Consider the following 22,973-nt stretch of genomic DNA (forward strand, 5'->3'; position numbering starts at 1 on the left):
CAATGCCAAATTTACATGTGAACTTTATTTAGAGGTGAAGTTTGTGAGCATGTAGTTAGAATTAGATGAAGTCTTGATGATGGAGTCCCCATGATAACAATTAGTGGCCTTATACACAGAAGAAGAGAGATCTGAGCTAGTGCATGATTCTGTCTTGTAATCTGGTACCTTCTGTGATGTTGTAATGCAGCAGAAAGGCCCCCTAGATGCTGATTAGCTGCTTCTCAGCTCTTATACTCTTGATAAATTACCTAGTCTTGGGTATTTTGCTACAGCAACAGAAATTAACCCTAAGACATACATAAATAATACATACTTCATAAATATTTAGGTATATATTGGGTATATGTGCTCAAAAGTAGTAACCTGATATATTTTTAAGAATGACTTCACAGCTGGTGGTACATGCCTGTAATCCTAGCTACTCAAGAGGCTGAGATCTGAGGATTACAGTTAGAAGCAAGCCTAGTCAGGAAAGTCTGTGAGACACTTCTTCCTCTTCTTCAACCTCCTCCTCCTCCTCCTCCTCCTCCTCCTCCTCCTCCTCCTCCTCCTCCTCCTCCTCCTCCTCCTCCTCCTTCCTTCTTCCTTCCTCTTCCTCCTCCTCCTCCTCCTCCTCCTCCTCCTCCTCCTCCTCCTCCTCCTCCTCCTCCTCCTCCTTCCTTCTTCCTTCTTCTTCTTCCTCCTCCTCCTCCCCCTCCCTGAAAATATATTTGGAATAAATTTATCTGACAAAGGAATTACATCCAGAATGTATAGCCAACCAGTAAGAAGTCAATATGGAAATCTAATTGAAAAACAAGCAGAGATTAGAATAGATGCATTACAAAGAGGATGTCAGATAGACAATAAACCTCAAAAATAAACCACATTTAACTGCATTACTCACAAAGGAAATGCAAATTAAAGCTACAGTGAATTTCAGTGAAGCCTTGGAGGACATACCCTCGAACTTCTAGAGGGAAAGTTTTTTTTTTTTTGCCCAGAGATTTGCAACAATTAATAGAAATTTGAAAAAACCCAGGAGAAGTTAGTATCATTAAATATGTATAGATAATGGTCAATTTTAAAGTAATTTTTCTACTGTAAAATATACACAGTTCTAATATAAAAATTAAAATTGATTAAAACTCAAGTGAACATTCTGCAAAAGTGTAAATAATTGTAAAGAAGCATTAAATCATAACTGTATAAAAATACTGAACTATAGTCATAATTTCATTTCTACCTCTTCTTACTGTGGTGAGCTCAAGTGTTTCAATGATCACTTAAAAAGCTATTAGGCTTCTCAGGATGCTGAGACTGGTCAAAGCCAGCCAGGGAAGAAAAGTTCATGAGACTCTATCTTCAAAACAAGCACCAAAAAACAGGGCTGTAGGCATGGTTCAAGTGATAGAGTGCTAGCTGTGACCAAGGAAGCCGACTGAGCATGAAGCTATTACATTCAAGTCTCAGAACTGACAAAAAAAAAAAAAAAAAAAAAAACCCACCTGGCACTATCTTGTGCAATTAATAAATTATGCATTACAATTGTTGATGTTATCAGTAAGGTCTGATCATGGTAAACCTCATTAGTAAGGTTTTTAGGGCAGTGAGAAATTATGCAAGGCTGGGACAGAGCTGCTTATTCAGCTCAATATTTTCCTTTAAATTCTTAGCAGTACATTTCTGAAAAGTTGAGAATAAAATACAAGACAACGGCTCTTAAAATAACATAGGTGACCCAAGTGTTATGGTACACATATATAAACACATCTATGTGGGAGGTACAAATAGGAAGCCTGGGGGGGCGAAGGGGAGTTATGGAGGCCTATATCATAAAACATGGTGGTGCATGCCTGTAATCTCAGGTACATGTGGTGTGGAAGGGGTGTGTAGTGGAGAATCACAGTTTGAGATAAGCACTGGGCAGAGTGCAAGACCTTAATTGAAAAATAAACTAAAACAAAAATAGCTGAGCATGACTCAACTAGTAGAGCACTTGCCTGGCAAGTGTCCATAAGTTCAAGACCCAGTCCCACCCTTCCTCCCAAATATATAAGAATTATCAATATAACTAGTGTTTTATTTTTATAAGAATTGTGAGATTTCATTATAGTCTTAAAGTATATACTAATTTCGGTTAATATCTTCAGTTGACTATGTTCTAACATAATACATAAAACCTAATTCTATTACCTATATAAGGAGAATCTAATATTATTATAGATACGATTGCTAGGTGGTAGCCATAAGATGTTGTGACCAAAGAATTTTATTCATTTCCATGTCTGTGAACATGATCTATTAAATTTTAAGCAGTACAGCACAAAAAGTTTATATGAAATTGCCAATATGTCTAAGTATGTTCATAATGAAAGGCTTGATAACTAGCAAGTGAGTAAACTGAGTTTGAAAGCATTTGAAAGAAGTGGGGAGGTTTTAATGTAAAACTAAAAGACTCAAATAGAAATGAAGCCCTCTATTTTAGCTAACACTTGCCAAACTCCTATGGAAAGTAAATACATGTTTTAACTCACTTTCCTCTGTGATGTCAGTGATAGAGAAGTGGTTAAAAAGAATTAGTGATGAGAAGAACTACTACAATAAGAAGTTCTGACTGATGAGAAAAGAGCATAATACAGGCAGTTACACTGATAGCAGCAAGCTCCAGCTTATGAACTTTGTTTTCATGGACTCCTCATAAGATGACACAAATACTTGTTGTCTCTTTTAATACCATGTAAGTTTGAGGTAGATTCTCAGTCAAATTGTTTAGTAACTGATTTTAAGAGTTTTATAATTGGCCTCATTAAGTGTTATGAGAAAAATGGATAAAATATGTAAGTAAATAAATATTTTTTTCAGAATGACTGAAATTTATTGGAATAACTTGGGATCATTATTATTATTTTTGCTACTAATAAACAATACAAACTTGTTCTGGGATTTGTTGGTAGTTTTAATGAGTTTCATCATGGCATTTTCATACATGCATATAGTATACTTTGATTACATTTACACTGCCCATTACCATGTCTTAGGCTGCATCTATTTTGAAGTGACAGGGGAAGAGACAACAATCAATTTCAGGTATCAAGGATTCCTGAAATTGTATGGCTTAGGCTTCCCTCCAACCTATATTTTGGGATATAAATATATTTCATTTGCTTTGTGATATTTGTGGGTTTCTGCTTTTAATTTCTACAATACTGTTAAACCAAAATCTTTTTTCTTATTTCTGTAGGGAGTTGGCGTCTCAGTTCATGGGCAATTCAGAGTGGCTACTGAACGGTCTGTCTTTGCAATGCCAGAAACAGGACTAGGTAAAATATCAGACAGTTTTCCTAATTACTTAGAAGGAATTTGCTCCTTTTATCTATTTTGGATTTTGTTTATTGTTGTTTTTGTTTGGATAATTGGACTAGTATTCATGGGAGTGCTAATTAATTATTCCCCCACCCTTCCCCACAGGCATCATCTACCCAGTGCCCTTGAATCATGGCTCTTGCTAGTCTAGCTAGTGGGAACACACATCGCCTCAGTCTTGTGTGGGTTTCCAGTTCCCTTTCCTCTGATCTTTACCTATACTTTCTAGTCTCAGGAAGTTGCCTCATACAGATTTGTTACCCCTTTCTCAGATACCCAGAGTTCATATTCTCTGTCTCTGTATCTTTTCTCTCTTCCCTGTCCTGTCCCCTCCTTCAATTTCTCTCTCCTCTCTTTGCAGTACTCTCTCTGGCTATCTCTTCTTTAGTGCACTTTTCTGGGAATTCTAGATGCCCCGGTCTCTCTGGATTCTTAGCTTTACTTCTCAAATGAAGGATTATGCCAGGCTTGGAAACTCACAAGGCATTAAGCTGGAGCTATTACACCTTGCTTATCTTCTGATACTCAGAAGTTATTTTCCTTTATTGTCTGATATGCAATGTGTACATTGTTTTACACATTTTTGTGGTTCTAAGGATAAGACCAAGGGTGTTATAAATGCTAGGCAAGCACTTACTCCTTAGCTGTAGTCCTATTTCTAACCCTTGTTTTTTTGGTGTGTATATCAGACTGGCCTTTAATCTCCTTGATCCTCCTGCCTCTGCCTGTCAGGTGCTGAGATTAGAGGTGTGTACTACCATGCTTGGCATGTGTCTGTTTTTATAGTTGTTTCAGGTAGGAAGGTAATGTGGTCCCTGGTGGATCATCTTGCCCAAGGTAAATTTTCTATATGGTCATGCTAGATTGGATGGTTAAGGAGAGGAAATGAGGAAATGTCCCTTGAGGTAGGGTTTGAAAAATAGGAAGGAGGTCAGTTAATTAAGGCCTGAGTATAAGAATGTATAGCATGGGAAAAATTGGTTCAAAAACGTAAAGGTGAGAATGAACCTTTACAGCAAATCAAATGCATGCAAGTGGGTCTGAATCTAGGGCAAGAGTGATTGAATGTGCTCTTAGAGGCACACGGCCACCTCCAGTGAAGAGTTTGGCAAGAAGCTATGGGAAATTTGTGTAGTAGGGAGTGACACAGTCTCGATTATATTTTTAGACATCATTTGGTGCTTTCAAGATAAAGTCTTGTAAAGATGCCCTAATATTAAAAATGAGATTGCTTAGGGGGTCTATTTACCAAGTTGGAGCTACAATGTCTGGCACAATAGCCACTAGCTACACGTTGCAATTTAAATTTAAACATTGAAGTCAAATCTTCCACAGTTGCACCACCCATATTTCAGCTGCTTTATGGCCACATATGGCTGGACCTCACTGGAGAGCATAAATTACGGAACATTCTCATCAGCACAGTACATTGTACTGGACAGCACAGATCTAGAGAAAGGAAATTCCAGCTTGAAACAGTATGGTGGAATAGCACTGAATGAACTTGGAAAACATTATGGAGTTAACAAAATGGAGTCTGAGATGACGCCCAAGGGTTTAGCTGTGCTACTTGATGGGTAAGGCTGACCAAGGAAAGAAGGGATATGAATCAGGATGTGGTTTGGGAGAAACTTATTAGCTATAGTTATACCTACAAGGCAGATATAAGAGTATGATACTCAAGAGAAAAACTGTAACTGGATTTGGCAGTGAATAGTTTGCTAGGTTGCCAGACTTAATAAGGCTCTGTCTGTGAATAGCCACATTGTGGGTTAGGGCTTCAACATGAATTTTGGAAGGACATAGTTCAGTCTATAACAAGACTATTCCTCATATAGATGTTACTTAAAGCCAGGAGATCTAAGGAAAATGTATACACAGGGAAGAGGAAGTTATCTAACAACATTTGACAGCCAATCAAAAGAGGTAGAGGCATCCAGGGAAACTGGAAAAAGCAGCCATTTGTGGTGGAGGCAGGGGTAATTGAGAGACTATAATGACCTGGAAGAGAGCATGTTTCAGAATGAGAGGGTGTTTTCACTTGGGCAATGATCTGCCAAGCTGAACCTCTGGATAGGAAGAATAGAATGCCGGACAAATTATAAACAAAACTGAGTGACTGGAGTATTTTGAGTAGTAAGATGTATAATAGGGCTTGGAAGAGTCTGATTGGTAAGCATGATTGTTTTCACCTAAGGGAAACCATGGAACGGTTTTAAGGACTTGAATGCAGGAATCTAGTCAGGATTTGTGTTTGAAAAAGATCACTCTGGAGGAGGAATCAGTAGGGTGTAGGTACTGGTGAATATTAATGGGGTGGGGATGAGAGTAAGTATCAGGGTGCTCCTTTGTTGTTCCCTTTGTGGACGTGGGTAACGGTAGAAGTTAGGGAGGGGTTAGTTCAACTTTAGACCTTCCTAGTTTTAGGTACTAATATCTCCACTTTCAGGAGCATGCTGTTCACTCTTTTAATTCTAGGATTCTTTTGGTAAGTAGAACCAGAAAGAATTTGAGGATTTATGCTAAAAAATTTTTGCTGCCAGTTACTTATTCAATAGTAGTAATGATTATTTTATCAATCTTTATAATATTACATGATTAAGTTTAGTACACTTTATCCTGAGCTTAGTAGCGATTTAAATAATTTGTCTATAATATAACAGCCCTTGGAGTACATGTTTTATTTTTAAATGTTATTTTAATAAGCGAAAAGAAAATTTAGGTAGCATTATCGATTGCTTCACTAAGAAAATATTGAGATAATGTTTTGAAAAATATACATACTAATTTAGTACAATTTATATCAAGATTTTTTGTGATACTGATTGTATTGTATAGTACCTAGCTTCATAATCTTTGTATTACAGGTGCAAACTCCAGAGAGAAATGAATATGTAAACTAAGAAGTTTATCTTCATCTTTATCTGAGTCATTGTTAATCACTTTTTGTTGTATTTAATTACAGGACTATTCCCTGATGTGGGTGGAGGTTATTTTTTGCCAAGACTTTCAGGAAAACTGGGCTACTTGCTTGCATTAACAGGATTCAGACTAAAAGGAAGAGATGTGTACCAAGCAGGAATTGCCACACACTTCATAGATTCTGGAAAGGTAACTAGGTGTTTATTTTGTATGAGGAAAATATTGTGGGTGGTTGAGACCCCAAAGCAGAAATGTGTATGAGTCCTGGACCTTCTAAGAGGAGGTGGGTAAGTGTCTGGATTCTCAATCGCCTCATATAAAATGAAAGGAAGCTCTTATTTTGTAAGAACATTCTTGAAGATTTCTCTTGGTTACAAGTTTCCTTAGTGCAGTTCATATAATTGCATTGCAAAATGTGTTCTTTTTGTGACTTTTTAAAAGTGTATTTGCTTCAAGGAAGAATGAATGTTATTTATCTTTGCCTGTTTTGTTTCATCTTTTCCTTTTTTTCTAACTAGATGGCCAAATTTCTTAGCACTGGATAGCATAGTGGTGAAGAGTATGCAGCTAGATAGGCCTGAATTTTAGTCCTTACTTGAACTTAACTCTTTTGGCTTCCAAAATGAGGTGTTAGTGTTACCATCATAGTTGAAACTTCTTGTATTACATGTAACATCAAGAAGAGCTAAATAATCTCAGGTGACTTTATCCCAAATTCTCAGACAGAGGTCTGTGATTTAATCTACTTCAGCTGACTTAGTTTTTCTTGATGAACTGGCTTATCTCACCACTGAACCATGTAAGTGAGTGGAATGTACCAGCTGGCTGGCCTGGCCTGTGTAATGGTCTCTATCTGTGGAGCTATGGGGGGAAGTCTGCTTCTTAGGAAGCACATAGTCTTCACATGAATATCTGATCTTGAGGACAAGACATTTTAGAATAGAGGAAGGAATATTATAAAAATTAAATTAGAGAATGCATGTCACATGCTTAACCCAGTAACTGACATATAAAGAATTCAGCTAGGCTCTGGTGGCTCACTCCTGTAATCCTAGCTACTCAAGAGGCTGAGATGTGAAGATCAGGGTTCAAAGCAAAGTCCTTGAGACTCTTATCTCCAAGTAACCACTAGAAAAACTGGAAGTAGCACTGTGGCTCAAAGTGGTGGTGCACTAGCCTTGAGCAAAAGAGCTCAGGGATAGCACCCAGGCTCTGAGTTCAAGCCCCTTGACCACTACCACCACCAACAACAAAGTAATTCAAAATTTAACTATTTTGATACCAGAGATTACTTTGACTTTTAGACTATTATATGAATCTCTAAAAACTGCTAATAAACAATAAAGTTCTTTACTCTCATGTATCCCCTCTGGCCTACCACTGAAGTTAAAATATTTGGATAGAATAAAATGCACTGTTTGGACACTCATAGAATTCTCTTCCTGAACTTCAGACCCGTCTCCATGTTTTGCCTATCCTTAGTGTAAGCAACTATCTGACCCTTACTCTGAGCTACTATAGGAAGCATACTTTAGTATGGTGGATTTGGTTGAGCATAGGAAAGAGCGAGCTGAAGCACAGTTCCCCCTTTTCTTTAATTTGTCCATTGAGGGTATCTGCAGCAAGTGAATGGCCCATTTCAGGGCCTGTAGTAGATTTTAAAAAAAGAGTGGTATACATTAAAGATAATGCATGAAAAGTGGAAGAGCTTACCTATAAGAAAAGACCAGATTGTTTCATACAGGTTGTAGTTTACTGATCTTAAGGTGAGTATTGTCAGGAAAAGGCATTTCACATAGAATATACAAACAAGAACAGGAAAACCTCAGCTTAAAGGTCCCATTTCATTGTAAGTTAGGTGTGGGAGAGAATAGAAAGGTAAGTGGGTTGCATATGGTGCTAGGCAGTGAGTAGAGTAGCTACAAGTCATGTGGTGAATTTTATAAATGAGACCTTTGGTTGCAATAGAGTTTGGGTATCTTTCATCTGAAATGCTTGGGACCAGAAGTGTTTTGGATTTCATACTAGAGACCCTGCATTTCAAGTTCCATCTTGGTTCCCTCCTTCCAAAAGTGTATTTGCTACCTCAGCCCAGTTTCTTTCAGTGACCCAACTGGAGAGAGAGTATCATAAAACTTTCAGCCAGTGTGGTGGCTTAAGCCTGTAATCCAGCCACTTGGGAGACAGAGATCCAGAGGATCCTGATGTATTCCCCAGGAAAAAAGTTAGCAAGACTTTATCCCCCCCAAAAGAAAAACAAAACAAAAAAACAGACAAGCTAGGTGTGGTGGCTCATGCCTGTTGTCCCAGCTACTCAGGAGGTACATGGTCCAAAGCTGGCCTGAGTGAAAATGAAAGACTTTGTCTGAAAGTCAAGATTGGTGCCATGGCTCAGATGTCTCTCAGCCTAACAAGTAGAAAGCCTTGAGTTCAAACCCCAGTACCACCCAAAGTAAATAAATAAAAAATAAGTAAATAAATAAAATAAAAACAAGAAAAGCTTTTTGTATTTTTATGGTGTTTCAAATCTGTTTTCCTTTTCTCCCCTTTAGATTTCCATGTTAGAACAAGATTTGGTAGCCTTGAAATCTCCTTCAGCAAAAAACATTGCAAATGTCTTAGCAACCTACCATGCAGAGGTAATCTTGTCAGTGTTCAAACCTTAAGGTTTTAATTTATGAGGAAAGAAAAGTAATTTAAAAATTACTCATTGAAAAACATTATACATGTACTGGGGACTATTTGCTTTAAAGCCTGGTTAGATGGGTCAGCTCTCCAAAGTCCGTAGGATTGCTGTCTGAAAAGATGACATCTTAATGGGCAGCTGCACAACTTGCCTTGTGATTAGCCTTGGAAGGGCTTTTTACAACACACTGCATTTCTGTAATAAAGGCCCAGTGTTCATGTTATGGGTGCTACCACTAAAATAAAACTCTTTTATATATCTTTAATAATAAAATGTATTGCAAGATTCAATTCCTCACTTATGTTATCTAACATGAGTTCCTTTATATAAAAGCCAAGTATCTATAAAAACCTTGTAGTTTCTAAGTATGTGCTTTATTTTCTCCTGAAAGTGAAGTAAAATTATAATAGAGCAATAAAAGGGGGAAAATGAGATGTCCATAATGAGAGCTTGAAAGGAGAAGGCCCAGGTCAGTTAACTTAGACCTGCAAGTGCTGTAATCATCCTTCACTGCTGAAGCCAGGAAGAAGTAACCTGACTCCTGCTCTGGGCCCTTCTAAAGGACCAGGAATCTCTGCAGATAGGCGTAGGTGTTGGTTTAAAGCGCAGTTGCAGTGCTTACTCAGTCTGTGCAAATCCTAGGTTCTATCCCGAGTGCTACTAAAAGGAAAAGAAAAGGGGGAGGGTGAGATGACAAGAAGAATGGCCTGGTAAACTGAGACTTGTTCATGAAGAAGACTTGCGTGAGGAGACACACACAACTGTGTTGTCCTATGAGAAATGAATACAGTAATCAAGAGATTAAATCAAAGAAGAAAGTCTAGAGGATGGACTTTTGGCCCAGGATTCAAACAACAACAGGGGCCTAGTTACTGTATTGCCAACCCTTGGGAGTACCTTCTTGGGGTGCTGTTTTCTGTCTCTGGAGGTCAGAGCTTCGGGGACACGAGGGATGGTAGATCAAAGAGAACTGTGGCAGGATAACCTCTCAGATCCCTTAAGTTCTTGGATTCATAGATGCATGTAGATGATAGTTTATCCATTTTAATAACAAGTCTAGAATACTACATACTGTCTGAATTTTGAGCATATGGTGGTAGTTATTTATGAGAGTGTTAGATGTAATTTTACTGAAAGTGATAATCTGTTAAAGTATATAATTAAATAGGAAGTTTGGGAGCATTTAAAGCAGTTTTAATTTCTTCAAATTATTTTTAAACAGTGCAAGATTGATCAAGACAAGTCTTTTATACTTGAGGAACACATGGACAGAATAAACAGGTACTTACAAAGAGATCTCAATTATTTCTACTGTATTCCTTTGGAAATAATCTGTTCAATTGAATTTGCTAACATTTTAAAAATTATATTTGTGTTTTATAATGTAGCAAATTCTGAGATCAGATAGTGTAGTGCTTTTATTTTTATGTAAGCTTGGAAGAATCTTCTTGTTAACTCTTTGAAAGAGAAATAGTAATCACTATCTAGTCAAATATTATTCTATACTAATCCATTTTAATGCAAAACAACTTTTGTTTTTTTTCTGTCTGTGCCAGTACTGGGGCTTTAACTCAGGGCGTGAGTATTGCCCCTGAGTTTTTTGTTTGTTTGTTTGTTTTTAATCAAGGTTAGCACTCAGCCCCTTGAGCCATAGCCCCCACTTCTAGCTTTTTGGTGGCTAATTGGAGATAAGAGTCTCATGAACTTTTTGCCCAGGATGGCTTTGAACTGCATTCCTTAGATCTCAGCCTCTTGAGTAGCTAGGATTATAGGCATGAGTCACCATCATCCAGCACAAAATGACTTCTTAAAAAATGGGGAAGGAGCTGGGAATGTGGCCTAGTAGCAAGAGTGCCTGCCTCATATACATCAAGCCCTGGGTTCAATTCCCCAGCACCACATATATAGAAAACCGCCAGAAGTGGTGCTGTGGCTCAAGTGGCAGAGTGCTAGCCTTGAGCAAAACGAAGCCAGGGACAGTGCTCAGGCCCTGAATCCAAGGCCCAGAACTGGCAAAAAAAAAAAAAAAAGAAAAAGAAAAAAAAAGGAGGGGGGGAAGGATGCTACAAAATAATAATTGAATACATTTTTATCTTTGTAAGTCATTTCCTGAAGATCTTATTAAGTCAGCCAGGAAAAGTGTACAGTGATGTAAGAAATTGCATACTGTCTAAGGAAAGAAGAAAAATCAGTTGGAAGGGCTGGGGATATGGCCTAGTGGCAAGAGTGCTTACCTTGTATACATGAGGCCCTGGGTTCGATTCCCCAGCACCACATATACAGAAAACAGCCAGAAGTGGCACTGTGGCTCAAGTGGCAGAGTGCTAGCCTTGAGCAAAAAGAAGCCAGGGACAGTGCTCAGGCCCTGAGTTCAAGGCCCAGGACTGGCCAAAAAAAAAAGAAAAAACAGTTGGAAGATAATGTTTCAATCTCTTCATTTTAAAAACATTGGTTTCTCACAGTTGAGATATTTATTTCCACATAGGTCCATCAATGTAATGAAACAAAAGAGACTTAAGTATTGTTTAGAACTAATGATGGTAGGCTATAAACACTTTTCACTAGGAAATAGCATTCTATTTCATTATTCTATAAAATAGTCCAAAGAATTCTTCATTATTGATACCAGATTAGGGAGAAGCATTCAGACAGATCTGTTGTTATCTTAGAAATAGGACATTACGGGGGTATGAGGGACAAGGTAACAAACAGTACAAGAAATGTATCCAATGCCTAACATATGAAACTGTAACCACTCTGTACATCAGTTTGATAATAAAAATTTGGAAAAAAAAAGAAATAGGACATTACTTGCACTTTGGTAAAATCATACTTTTTTTTTCTTAATAGTTGTTTTTCAGCCAATACTATGGAGCAGATTATTGAAAATTTACGGCAAGATGGGTCACCTTTTGCTCTAGAACAGTTGAAGGTAATAAACGGACCCTCCCTTCCCCAAGTATGCCGAATTCTCCAGTCAGAGAAGCTTTTCCTGAGGGGTCATTGCTGGGTGTAATGACACAGGAAGGCTCTGAGAGCAGTGCCATCAAACCATGATTTAAACCCAAGTGCCGTGCCTACCGGCCAGTTGTGAAAAACAAAGGCGAACTGAATATAACAGAGAAGGACTTTAGTAACTGTATTTCATTTCTGAGTAGTTCTTCTTGTTCTCTGGATTTAGCTTTTAGTTCCATATTTATTAGAAAAGTTGGGCTAAAAGATAGTCACATGATGATATACTGAAATTATATTAATCCATAAATTGTGTTTATTATGGAATATGGTCTTTTAAAGTAAAAGGTTTCATGAAAAAATGATCCAATTTAAACTAGAAAGAGACTCACCTATAGCCAAAGCCTAGCCTTAAGTAGTGTTTCTCAGAATTAGGGACTTTTCACTCTTTTTTTTTTTTTAAATAATTCAACTCAGCTGGTGTGAACAAGGGAAAAGCTATTTTAATAGAAACACGTACACACTGGCTATTTTATGACCTTCATTTGTCATGGGATTATGAAACTTGAGGTATTATAGAGTCTAGATAGAAAGGAAGGAAGAGTATATTTCCTTAAAGGAAACATTCCTCTATTTATATAGTCACAGCATTTCAGCTCTCAGGAAACTTACTGACAGAAATTGCATAAAGTCTTACATGCTTGTTAAAAAGGCACTCTCTAGCTGTGCTATGCCTCCAGACCTTTTTTTTTTCCCCACTGATTACTTTTGAGATAGGGTCTCACTGCCTCAGTACACGATTGGATTCTGATCATCCCCTATTTATGCTTCCTATCACACTGGGATGGTAGGTGTGTGACACCATGTCTAGCTGTTCATCAGGAAGGAGGCTTGTGAACCTTTATTGCTCCTACTAGTCTCACATGATCGTCCCAGTCTCAGCCTTCCAAGTAGGTAGGATTGTAGGACCATGCCTTGGACTGATGGGATGAATGGCCAAGGAAACCAGCATTGCCTTCAGTCTTTTAAGTGTGCTCCTTGTTGCGTTCTGGATACAAGGGCTTAGAGAGAGGGCATATAAATTCCTTTTCAGTACCAGAAAACTCAGAGGGTTGGTGTTTTTTTTGTCTTTCTAATTACAACTGTGAGATTTATGTTTGATTTTAAAGTACTCATTTGTGAAGAGTCAATGAAACTTTTATACTAGATGTTAACATAAAAAATCATGACACAAAATCCTTTGTAAAAATATAACAGAAGGATTAGTAATCTTTTCAGGTTTCTCTTTTTAGTATTTTGCTATTTCTTAAAAAAAAAAAAAATCTCTGACCTGGCTATCATTCTTAGAGTCCTCATTTTCCCTTTTTTAAGAAATAGCAAAATACTAAAAAGAGAAGTTAAACCTGAAAAGATTACTAATCCTTCTGTAAGCTTTTGAGAACCATTCAAATAGTGTGCTAGTTCAAAGTAAATCAGTAGCTGTCCTTCATGAAGAATGGCCTGCAGTAGGAATTCTTCTGATGTGTAAAGAATTCGAAAAGTGGAGAAAAGAGATGAAGCAATTGTCTGTATCCCCCAAAAGGGCAACAGTGATTGCGTCAGCTTTCCTCCTGGAAGAATTTCCAGAATATTGATCTGTGCATGTTTCAGGCAAAACTCCACAAGACCAAGGGAAGACTTACAGGAAGGCAGTGTGCTGAGTAAGTAACACTGCTCATTAAGGTCTGGCTGAGATGAATGCACTTCCCCATCAGCAGAGGCTCACACCTTCTTTAAGACTAGAAAATGGCTGCTCAGGAAGCCCAAAATACTTCACCAGGGGCAAGGTAGTCTTTTTAACAAAGGGGTCTGGTTGGATATTCCAATGTAAAGGGGAAAATAATATGTAAAAATGCATGGCTTGTACACTATGCAAAAATTCAAACTAGATTACATACCTAAATGTAAGAGCCACAGCTATACTACTCTTTAGACAGAAAAAGAAAACCTGAGAAATGAATTCTCTTTTAATGCAAAAGCATGAATAGCAAAAGGAAAACAACCAGTAAGTTGATTTTTAATTAAATGCTTGTCCTCTTTGAAAGACCCTGTCAAGGAAAGTAGAGTAGTAAATCTTGGTGGGGGGGGGGGGGGGAGGCAGTGACTTATGTAGACAAGAGAAAACTGTTCTCCAGTGCCCTCATGGACCTGAGTCACTTAAAGTCTTAAATACTATCATGAACATTTTAGGATATTGTGAAATAGAAGTATTTATCATCTTTGCCAAAGTTATTTAAACCATTCATGCATTTAAGAAGTTATCAGAGAGTGTGAAATAAAGTTGCAGAAAGCATTTTTAGAAAAGATACTGGCTCAATAACCCCCCCCCCCACACACATTATATCTAAGAAAAAAATAGTATTGCTTTAAGTAAAAGGCTATTTGATCTTTGCATACATTTCAAAGTGGTACAAATATATTAAATGCTGAGCTTGGAGTGGTGACATCTACCTAAAATCTCAGCATTATGAGGATCCAGCCAGGACTGCGTAGTGAAACTGTCTAAATTGAAAGAATGAATTAATGACTGTTTCTATGGAATTGCACTATACAGTGAATAGAAAGTTGAATTTGTATTGGTTGTCAGCCTGAATACTTATGGCAAAGATTTGCAATTACAAGTATATGATCATTTAGAAATAAATTAATTCATAGTAAAATATAATGCCTAGCTATGGTTCACTTAAACTTTTAAATATCAAAGATTGATTTACCAGAACAGAATGTAAAAGGGTTTTTTTCTGCTGTATTTGTTTTTTAAATGACAGTGAATATGATTTATAACATATGGTTTGATTTTCTCTGACTTAATTCCACTAATTTGAAGACAAAATTAAGAGCTGTTTGCCACCTAAACCTTACAAAAACTGAGACACAGCTTCCCATCTTTTGGTGGTGGTGTTGTAAACCATTGTACAATGGCAGCATTCTCCAATTAGGCCTGTGTATCTCTGTGTGCTTGTCCTGATCCTGTTGTTTTTTTTCCTCTCCTACTCTTCTGTTAGACCATAGGTTCTGAAAGTTTGTTTAACCCTATATTTTAGCATCTTATCATAGAGAATTTCAGGTGTCAGGTGTGATGAGAGAATAGACAAGATGCTCTTTGGGCCACTTGAAGTACAGAAGCAATCCAATCCTTATATTTGGGAGGACTAAGTCCAAGAGAATAATCACATAAACTTAATATGTTGAGTAAGATTTATGTGACTTACTATGGAGATCAGAAAATAGTGCAGGGAATCTTTCCCTTCTAACCTCATTGGACGCTTAAATTGCTACTGTGTAGCTTATACTCTTCACAGTATTTTTAGAAGTACAAAGTAAGTTTTTAGAAACTGTATATTTTATTTCTTACTGGAGAGATTAGAAACTTCTATTTCATAGAAGGTTAGTAGACTTGAAATATGTCATGTCTTTATTCAGAGAAGAGCAATATTATGCATATGTAAATTATAATTATCCTACACCTTCACGTGTTCCTTTGATTTACGTAGTGAACAAATCAATTTGTTCCCTTTAGTTTCTTAATTAACCTCTCATTTCCTGTTCATCATCTCTATTTAAAAGTCAGTATTAGCATTATCTTTTCATTCATTAAAAAAAGTAAAAATCGGGCTTGGTAATAACCCTCATGCCCAGATCCTAGCTACTCAGGAAGCTGAGATTGCTAGGTGCCGGTGGCTCACACCAGTAATCTTACCTTCTCAGAAGACTGAGATCTGAAGATCAAGGTTCAAAGCCAGCCCAGGCAGTAAAGTCTGTAAGACTCTTATCTCATTAATCACCAGAAAACAGGAAGTGGTGCTGTGGCTCAAACTGGGGCAACATTAGTCTTGAATGAAAAAGCTTAGGGACAGTGACCTTGTCCTGAGTTTAAGCCCCAGGGAAGCTGAGATTGATTGTGGAGATTGTGGACAAAAAGTTGAGATTCCCATAACTCCTGTAATTCCAGCTATGGCAGCAGTGTAAATAGAATTGTGGTCCAGGAAGTGTGCAGAGGAAGATCATGATCCAGGCGGGCTTGGGCAGAAAATGAGACCCTTTCTCAATTCTATATCGTTTTTTTCCATTTAAAGAGAAATTTATCATTTTTAGAAAACTAGTAGCCTAGTTCTCTCAATTCTCTGAACTCCTAAAATAAAATTTAAATCTGAAACACTGATTCAGTACCAGCAAGATAGTCACACTTATATACGTTTTGCAACTCAGGTAGTAGAATCTTTAAGCTGAAAACAAATAGCACAGCACTGGAGCTATGTATAAAATTCCTATTTCATACTTATACTAAAGTACAGTGTCTCATAGTAACATGAGTTGTTTTTTGTATTTCCAAAGTGAGTAGACTGAAGAGCCCAGTTGAGTTGAGACTTTTCCAGAGTCACGTAATGAGAGAATAGACCCTCTCATCCTTCTATTTTTTTTGTAGTTATAAAAGGGATTTATTTCAATTCCACATGTCAGTTTTTGAGCACATGTATCTTAATGTTATCCCTTCCATCATTCTCCCCATCTTTCCCAACCCCATCCTTTGTCTACATATAAAGCAGAGTCCTCTGTGAATATTAGTGATTTGTGACATGTCCACTAATTTCATTTAAGTAACTGCTGTTTATCTACCTGAGATCATAATTTATATCAAGTAAATACTGATTTTAAAAAATATAGATAAAGAATTTATTTCACATATGGAATGATCTGTTTTCTTTTTTGTATCAGTTTAGAAAACTTATTTGGTGCTTTGCCAGGATTATGTTAGGCATAAAAAATAACATTAAAGGGGTTGGGGATATGGCCTAGTGGCAAGAGTGCTTGCCTCCTATACATGAGGCCCTGGGTTCAATTCCCCAGCACCACATATACAGAAAATGGCCAGAAGTGGCACTGTGGGTCAGGTGGCAGAGTGCTAGCCTTGAGCAAAAAGAAGCCAGGGACAGTGCTCAGGCCCTGAGTCCAAGCCCCAGGACTGGCAAAAAAATAAAAAAAATTTAAAAAAATAACATTAAAGGGCATATTTTACTGTAACATACATAGAATGTCAGCGAGTTTATTCTAGTCAATAAAGGAACTGTTGGTCTTCAACTACTATTTTTTCCCCCCAAAAGGTCATTAGTAAAATGTCTCCAGTGTCCTTGAAGATCACACTAAGGCAACTCATAGAGGGATCTTCAAAGACCTTGCAGGAAGTACTAACAATGGAATACCGGCTCAGTCAAGCATGCATGGTAAGGTTTTATTTTTATTAATTATGGCTTTCTAGTTAGGATAGCAATATATATTCATTGTAGGATGTGTAATGTACAGAAAAGTATAAACAAGAAAATGAATTACCTATAAATCTCTTTTGTGAAAAGAAAATAATCCAGGTAGTTGTAAGTGTATGAAAATATTGCCTTCCAGATTATTTTTAAGCCTTTATGAAATATCAATTATATTTGTGTGTAAGCATAAGAAGAAATCATTTTTTTTTCAGAGTCCATGTTTCTTTGGGTCTGGCTCACTTCACTTAGTATAATTTTTTCCAAGTCCTTCCATTTCCTTACAAATGGGGCAATGTCATTCTTTCTGATAGAGGCATAGAATTCCATTGTGTATATGTACCACATTTTCCTGGTCCTAGACAAAGAAGCATAAATGCTTCAAATCTGAGCTTCTTCATTGGTAAAAAGAGGAATAATATATATAAGCAGATTTTATACATATATGTCCAATAAGTGCACAGATGGAAGTTATTATTCTGCTACCTATTTAAATTGATTACCATTGACAGTTCCATTGTAAATATAATAGACAGTAATGGCAGGAAATGCAATTTCATAAAACATTTGAGTGATTTTCTGTATGTTAAGATTCCCAGAGACAGGGCTGGGGATATGGCCTAGTGGCAAGAGAGCTTGCCTCGTATACATGAGGCCCTAGGTTCGATTCCCCAGCACCACATATACAGAAAATGGCCAGAAGTGGCGCTGTGGCTCAAGTGGCAGAGTGCTAGCCTTGAGCAAAAAAGGAGCCAGGGACAGTGCTCAGGCCCTGAGTCCAAGGCGCAGGACTGGCCGAAGAAGAAAAAAAAAAAAAAAAGATTCCCAGAGACAGATCATCCTGTGTGGTAGAGAGCCTTTAAGAAGCATATTATTTCTACTAATAAGCTTAAGGCCAAAGAGGAATACTTGACTTAATAACCAGAAATCAGACATTTTAATGGATGTAATGTCTTCAAAATACTTAAGATATGGAAAGTACATCTGATTAGAAGTAAAGCTCTCATAAGCCATGTCTGAAAGTCACTACTTGGAGGATGTCCATGAAGATGAAGCTCTGTTAAGTGTTATGAACATTTGCTCTGTTTGGCACTCTATTAAGTCTGACACAGTCTGTGAAAATGGGTATTGTTGCCTCCATTTTAAAGATGAGGCAATGGAGGTTGTGCAGCTATTGTGAGGCAGAACAGGGCATGTAAACTTGATAGTCTGGCCAGTAGCCTGTGAGCCTCACACAGTCCTCACACATTTTGACTGTGCTTTTAGTGCACTTCTGAGATAAACCAGTTCACTTCCTTCTCACAGGTGTTACTGTGTGACAGACACCTTCATATTAGGCTTATGTTGTTGGAATAAAAAGACATTTAAACTGTGTATACTCAGCCATTCAGTTAAACTGACTCTATGGATGATGTCTGGAGAACTGAGAAATAGATTCCTTACCAAGAAGAGTTCTTAAGAGGGCACAAAGGGATGTGAATTAGAATGTAGCAGGGGCTGGCCTCTGAGAGGGAAGGAGGTAATCCCCTCCAACAGTCATGAAAGAAGACAGGTACAAATGGCCATGGTTGGTGGCCGGTGTTTTAGTGGTGAGTGTATAGGATTTTCACATCAGAGGACTTTGTTGTGTTAGTGGATGGTGAGTCATTACATGAAAACATAGTAAGAATGTGAAGCTGGGCAGAACTGGAGAAGATAGAAAATAACTTAAATGGTTGCTTTGGGGACTAGGGAGAGATGATAGGTTGTAGGTAACTAGTTTTCTGTGCCTTGTTTTAAATGAAATCTCTGGTACTCAGCTGGTACAGGATTTTGCCAGGATAGTGTAAAATAGAAAGGTTTGCAGAAGGTGACATTTTTTAGGGAAGTGACTAGGTAACAGATGAAAGACGGCTGGAAGGGAAGCCTGCACAGACAGGAGCCATAGAATAAGCAGAGAGGATCAAGAATATGGTCAATGGACATACTTGAAAGGAAAACAATTAGGAGGTAGTTCAGGCTCAGGATGTCACAATTCAGGTTGGGGTCATGGAAGTGAGAGGCCGACATGGAGCAGGGGAAAGAGGGAGAGCACCAAGAATGAAGATGCCTAGAAATCGACCCATTTAATCTCAATTTTTTTTTCAGGCAAATCATGACTTTCATGAAGGTGTTCGACCCATTTAATCTCAATTTTTTTTTTCAGGCAAATCATGACTTTCATGAAGGTGTTAGAGCTGGTGAGTAACAAATAACTACTATAATTCCTTCTTGGCTATCAAGGGTTTGTGAATATATGCTGCTAATTAAAGACCACATTTTTTAAATGGTAGTCCTGGGGCATGAGCACAGAGCCTGGACGCTGCCTCTGAGCTTTTGCTCAAGGCTAGCACTCTGCCACTTGAGCCACAGCTCCATTTCCTGCTTTTTGTGTTTGGAGATAAAAGTTTCATGGATTTTCCTGCCCAAGCTGGCTTTTTGAACCACAGTCCTCAGATCTCAGCCTCCTGAGTAGCTAGGGTTACAGGCATGAGCCACTGGCACCAGTCCAGATAGATAGATAGATAGATAGGTAGATAGATAGATAGATAGATAGATAGATAGATAGATAGATAGATAGATAGATAGATAGATCTATCTATATTTTTCCCCCAGTCCTGGGGCTTGGACTCAGGGCCTGAGCACTGCCTCTGGCTTCTTTTTGCTCAAGGCTAGCACTCTGCCACTTGAGCCACAGTGCCACTTCTGGCCGTTTTCTATATATGTGGTGCTGGGGAATTGAACCCAGGGCTTCATGTATATGAGACAAGCACTCTTGCCACTAGGCCATATTCCAGCCCCTAGATATATTCTTATATTTCTTATATTTCTTTTGTACTAAAGATTGGTTTCGGGTTTCAGACTTGCTAGGCAAGTGCTCTACCACTGCCCTACAGCCCTGCCTTAGAAATTTGCTGCTGTTGGTAGTGGTGGTTATATCTCTTCTAAGCAAAAACTTTTGCTAGCTTAAATGTAACTGGCACAGATTTTAGTAATACTCTTTTCTGTTGTCCTTTGGTAGTATCTCAAGGAGGTAGATAATATTGGCCAGAAGGCTTAAAAGGGAAGAGATTGTCATGGAAAGAATTCACCATTATTATTCTTCATTTACAATATGTAGGGAATGTAAACTTTGAAATTGGTTATAGACCAGAATACTGGTCAAGATACCACTGGATCAGATATCATGGATCGGATTCTGGAGTCACATGCTAGACAACCAAACCTTCAAGCCATCCAGTATGCATGTCTGTAGTCCATCCTACTTTGGAGACATAAAGGCAGGAGTTTGAGTTGACAAGTTTGAGACCAGTCTAGGAAAGGCAGAGGCACATCCTCTCAAAAAGGAAAAACAAAACCACCCCCTCAAAACAAACACCTAATTTCCACATTTACATAAAGGTTCCTTTCTCCTAATGCAGCCTTCTTCCTTGTTTTCCAGACCGCTGTTTATTTAACCTTTTAATACTTAAATTGGGTTTCTACAGTTATCCATAGAATTTATTTTTACTCTTCATTAAAATTATGCATATTGTAAACATGTTGAAAACCATGGTTTGAAAACTGTTTTACTGTAGATTCATATGCATTTGTAAAAATAATAAAGTCCTGCATGCCCTCTACCTACTTCCCCAAATAACACCTTACATAACTACAGTGTGCACCAGAACTATAGTATTACAGCCAGTAAATGGGTATGAGACTCTATTTTTTAAGAGGAGGTTACAGATTGCCTCACACTTACCATCCTCTGGGAATATTAGGTAGCTACACTCAGTGATGACTACGTGGTAACAGGAGAAGTGGAAGGCTGCATGATAACCTGACAGAGCCTTGATTTTTTTTTTTAAACTTAGAGCTCTCTAAACTAGAGGGATTCAGCAGAACAGCAGTGTCCACATTTAATTAAGCATAAATCCCTTCTACCTTTAGTCATTAACTTTCTTCCCAAAGCAGAACTGGACCTCTTCCCTTGCTTTCCATTTCAACTATACCAGCTCTGATTTTTAGCTGTTTGTAACATGGACATTTCATTAGTGATTTTGTTTGAAGAAGGAAAAGGAATGTTCAAAGAACTGTATTAATCTAGCTTCTATTAAAGCTAGTGATGTGAAGCTCAGGTGGTGAGAAATACCCTCATTGTTCATCAGAGAACATGGCTATCTGAGCAAATTCTTTGAGGGTTTAAGAGAAAAACAGATCATGTAGAAAACTGTAACTTTATAGGAAAAAAATATGCTATAGAAATGTATACCTAGAACAACACAGTTTTTGTCTACTCAGTAAAATCATACCAGAAGTAAATGTGCTGGTATCTTTTTCTTCTTTTGACAGTTTTAATTGATAAAGACCAGAGCCCAAAGTGGAAACCAGCTAATCTAAAAGAAGTTACTGATGAAGATGTGAATAATTATTTTAAATCTCTGGGAAGTAATGATTTGAAATTCTGAGGTGGCTGACATTTTAAGGTATATTTGGTAGCAGGAGTTGGCAAACTACAGCACATGGGCTAAATCTGGCTTGGTGCCTATTTTTATGCAGCCTGATAGTTAGCAATGACTGCTCCACTTTTATGTGGTTGGGAAAAGAAATGATAGGTACTTCATGACATGTGAAAAGTCACAGTACTTTCAGATATCAGTGTTCAGAAAGCTGTATTCACCTGTTTACAGGCTGCTTTGAATTGAGCAGTCGCAACACAGCTGCATGGCCTCTAAAGCCTGAAATACCAACTGTCTGTCTCATCATTGCCACAGTTTGCCAATCCCTGTTTAGACAAGGGGGAATTTTGAAAGTTTCTAGTGATACCTAACCTAAATTCATATTTGCCTTTCAATAGTGGTTTATATGCTGATCATACAACCAAGTATAAACGATCAAAAATAAAAGACCCTGGGATTTGGGGGACGAATGTTACGTGTCGCATAGAATTTCCTTTTTTATAAGTATGTTTTGAAATTGAGTTACCAGAGAAGAGGGGTCATGTAATTAATCTATCCAATGTATTAATTCAGCCTTGGCTTTCCCTAAAGTAATGGGAATACCTTCCTCTGGTGAAACCCCAATTTACCTTAAAAATTTGCCTCAGAAAATTCAGAGCAGTTTAAAATGTATTTTCAATAATTGGTACTGTTGGCAGAAAAGTGTTTTTAAGCTATGCAAGAAACTTCATGGAGTTCCAGGGGGAAAGACCTTGAAGTTCTAGGAAGGAATAAGTTTTACAAAAAGCTATGGGATCTGGAAAGGACATCAGAGATTATGTCCTGCAGCTTCTCACGGAGGGGAGATTGCAGCTCATTGCTTTAATTTTAAATTTGCTCAGTTCCTCTTCTATTTGACATGAAGGGCTTTTCTTCGAAAAAATTCAAGAACATGTCTGGAATAAAAATGCCTACAATATCAGACATACTTATATTTTCAAGGCTCATAAATTAACCTATTTATTATTGTTATGTATTTGGTTTCTATTCACTTCATACTTTTATGTTAAAAATGCCTTTGTATAAAATGTTGACATGAATCTGCATCAATTAAATGAGGAACTCACAACTAGCTAATTGCAACTGCATTTATTGTACAGTTTCAAAAGAGTGACAAAATATTTGGAAAAAATAATATTACTTTACTAACAGGAGAGAGAATTTGTTAAATAATACTTGTGTTTTGTAAATCAAGATGCAGGTAGTTCTTTAAAGCCAGTGACAGAAAGAAAGGCATTTTGATTAAAAACTGTATCTGGTAGAACTTTGCTT

At 37.6% G+C, this 22,973-nt stretch overlaps 1 protein-coding gene across 1 annotated transcript in view; it reads left to right on the forward strand.

Moving 5' to 3' along the window:
- The window catches only part of Hibch (3-hydroxyisobutyryl-CoA hydrolase), a 45,035-nt gene extending 22,262 nt beyond the window's left edge, over positions 1-22,773 (forward strand). Inside the window, exons 7-14 of the mRNA XM_048345086.1 lie at positions 3,227-3,305; positions 6,314-6,459; positions 8,823-8,909; positions 10,179-10,237; positions 11,807-11,888; positions 17,050-17,169; positions 19,388-19,421; positions 21,556-22,773. Coding sequence (XP_048201043.1) covers positions 3,227-3,305; positions 6,314-6,459; positions 8,823-8,909; positions 10,179-10,237; positions 11,807-11,888; positions 17,050-17,169; positions 19,388-19,421; positions 21,556-21,671 — 723 coding nt within the window. The 3' untranslated portion in view covers positions 21,672-22,773. The remainder of the gene's footprint in view (positions 1-3,226; positions 3,306-6,313; positions 6,460-8,822; positions 8,910-10,178; positions 10,238-11,806; positions 11,889-17,049; positions 17,170-19,387; positions 19,422-21,555) is intronic.
- Positions 22,774-22,973: the final 200 nt, after the last annotated feature.

Source organism: Perognathus longimembris, chromosome 4 (assembly GCF_023159225.1).
Source record: "Perognathus longimembris pacificus isolate PPM17 chromosome 4, ASM2315922v1, whole genome shotgun sequence".
In the NCBI taxonomy this organism is placed as follows: domain Eukaryota; kingdom Metazoa; phylum Chordata; class Mammalia; order Rodentia; family Heteromyidae; genus Perognathus; species Perognathus longimembris.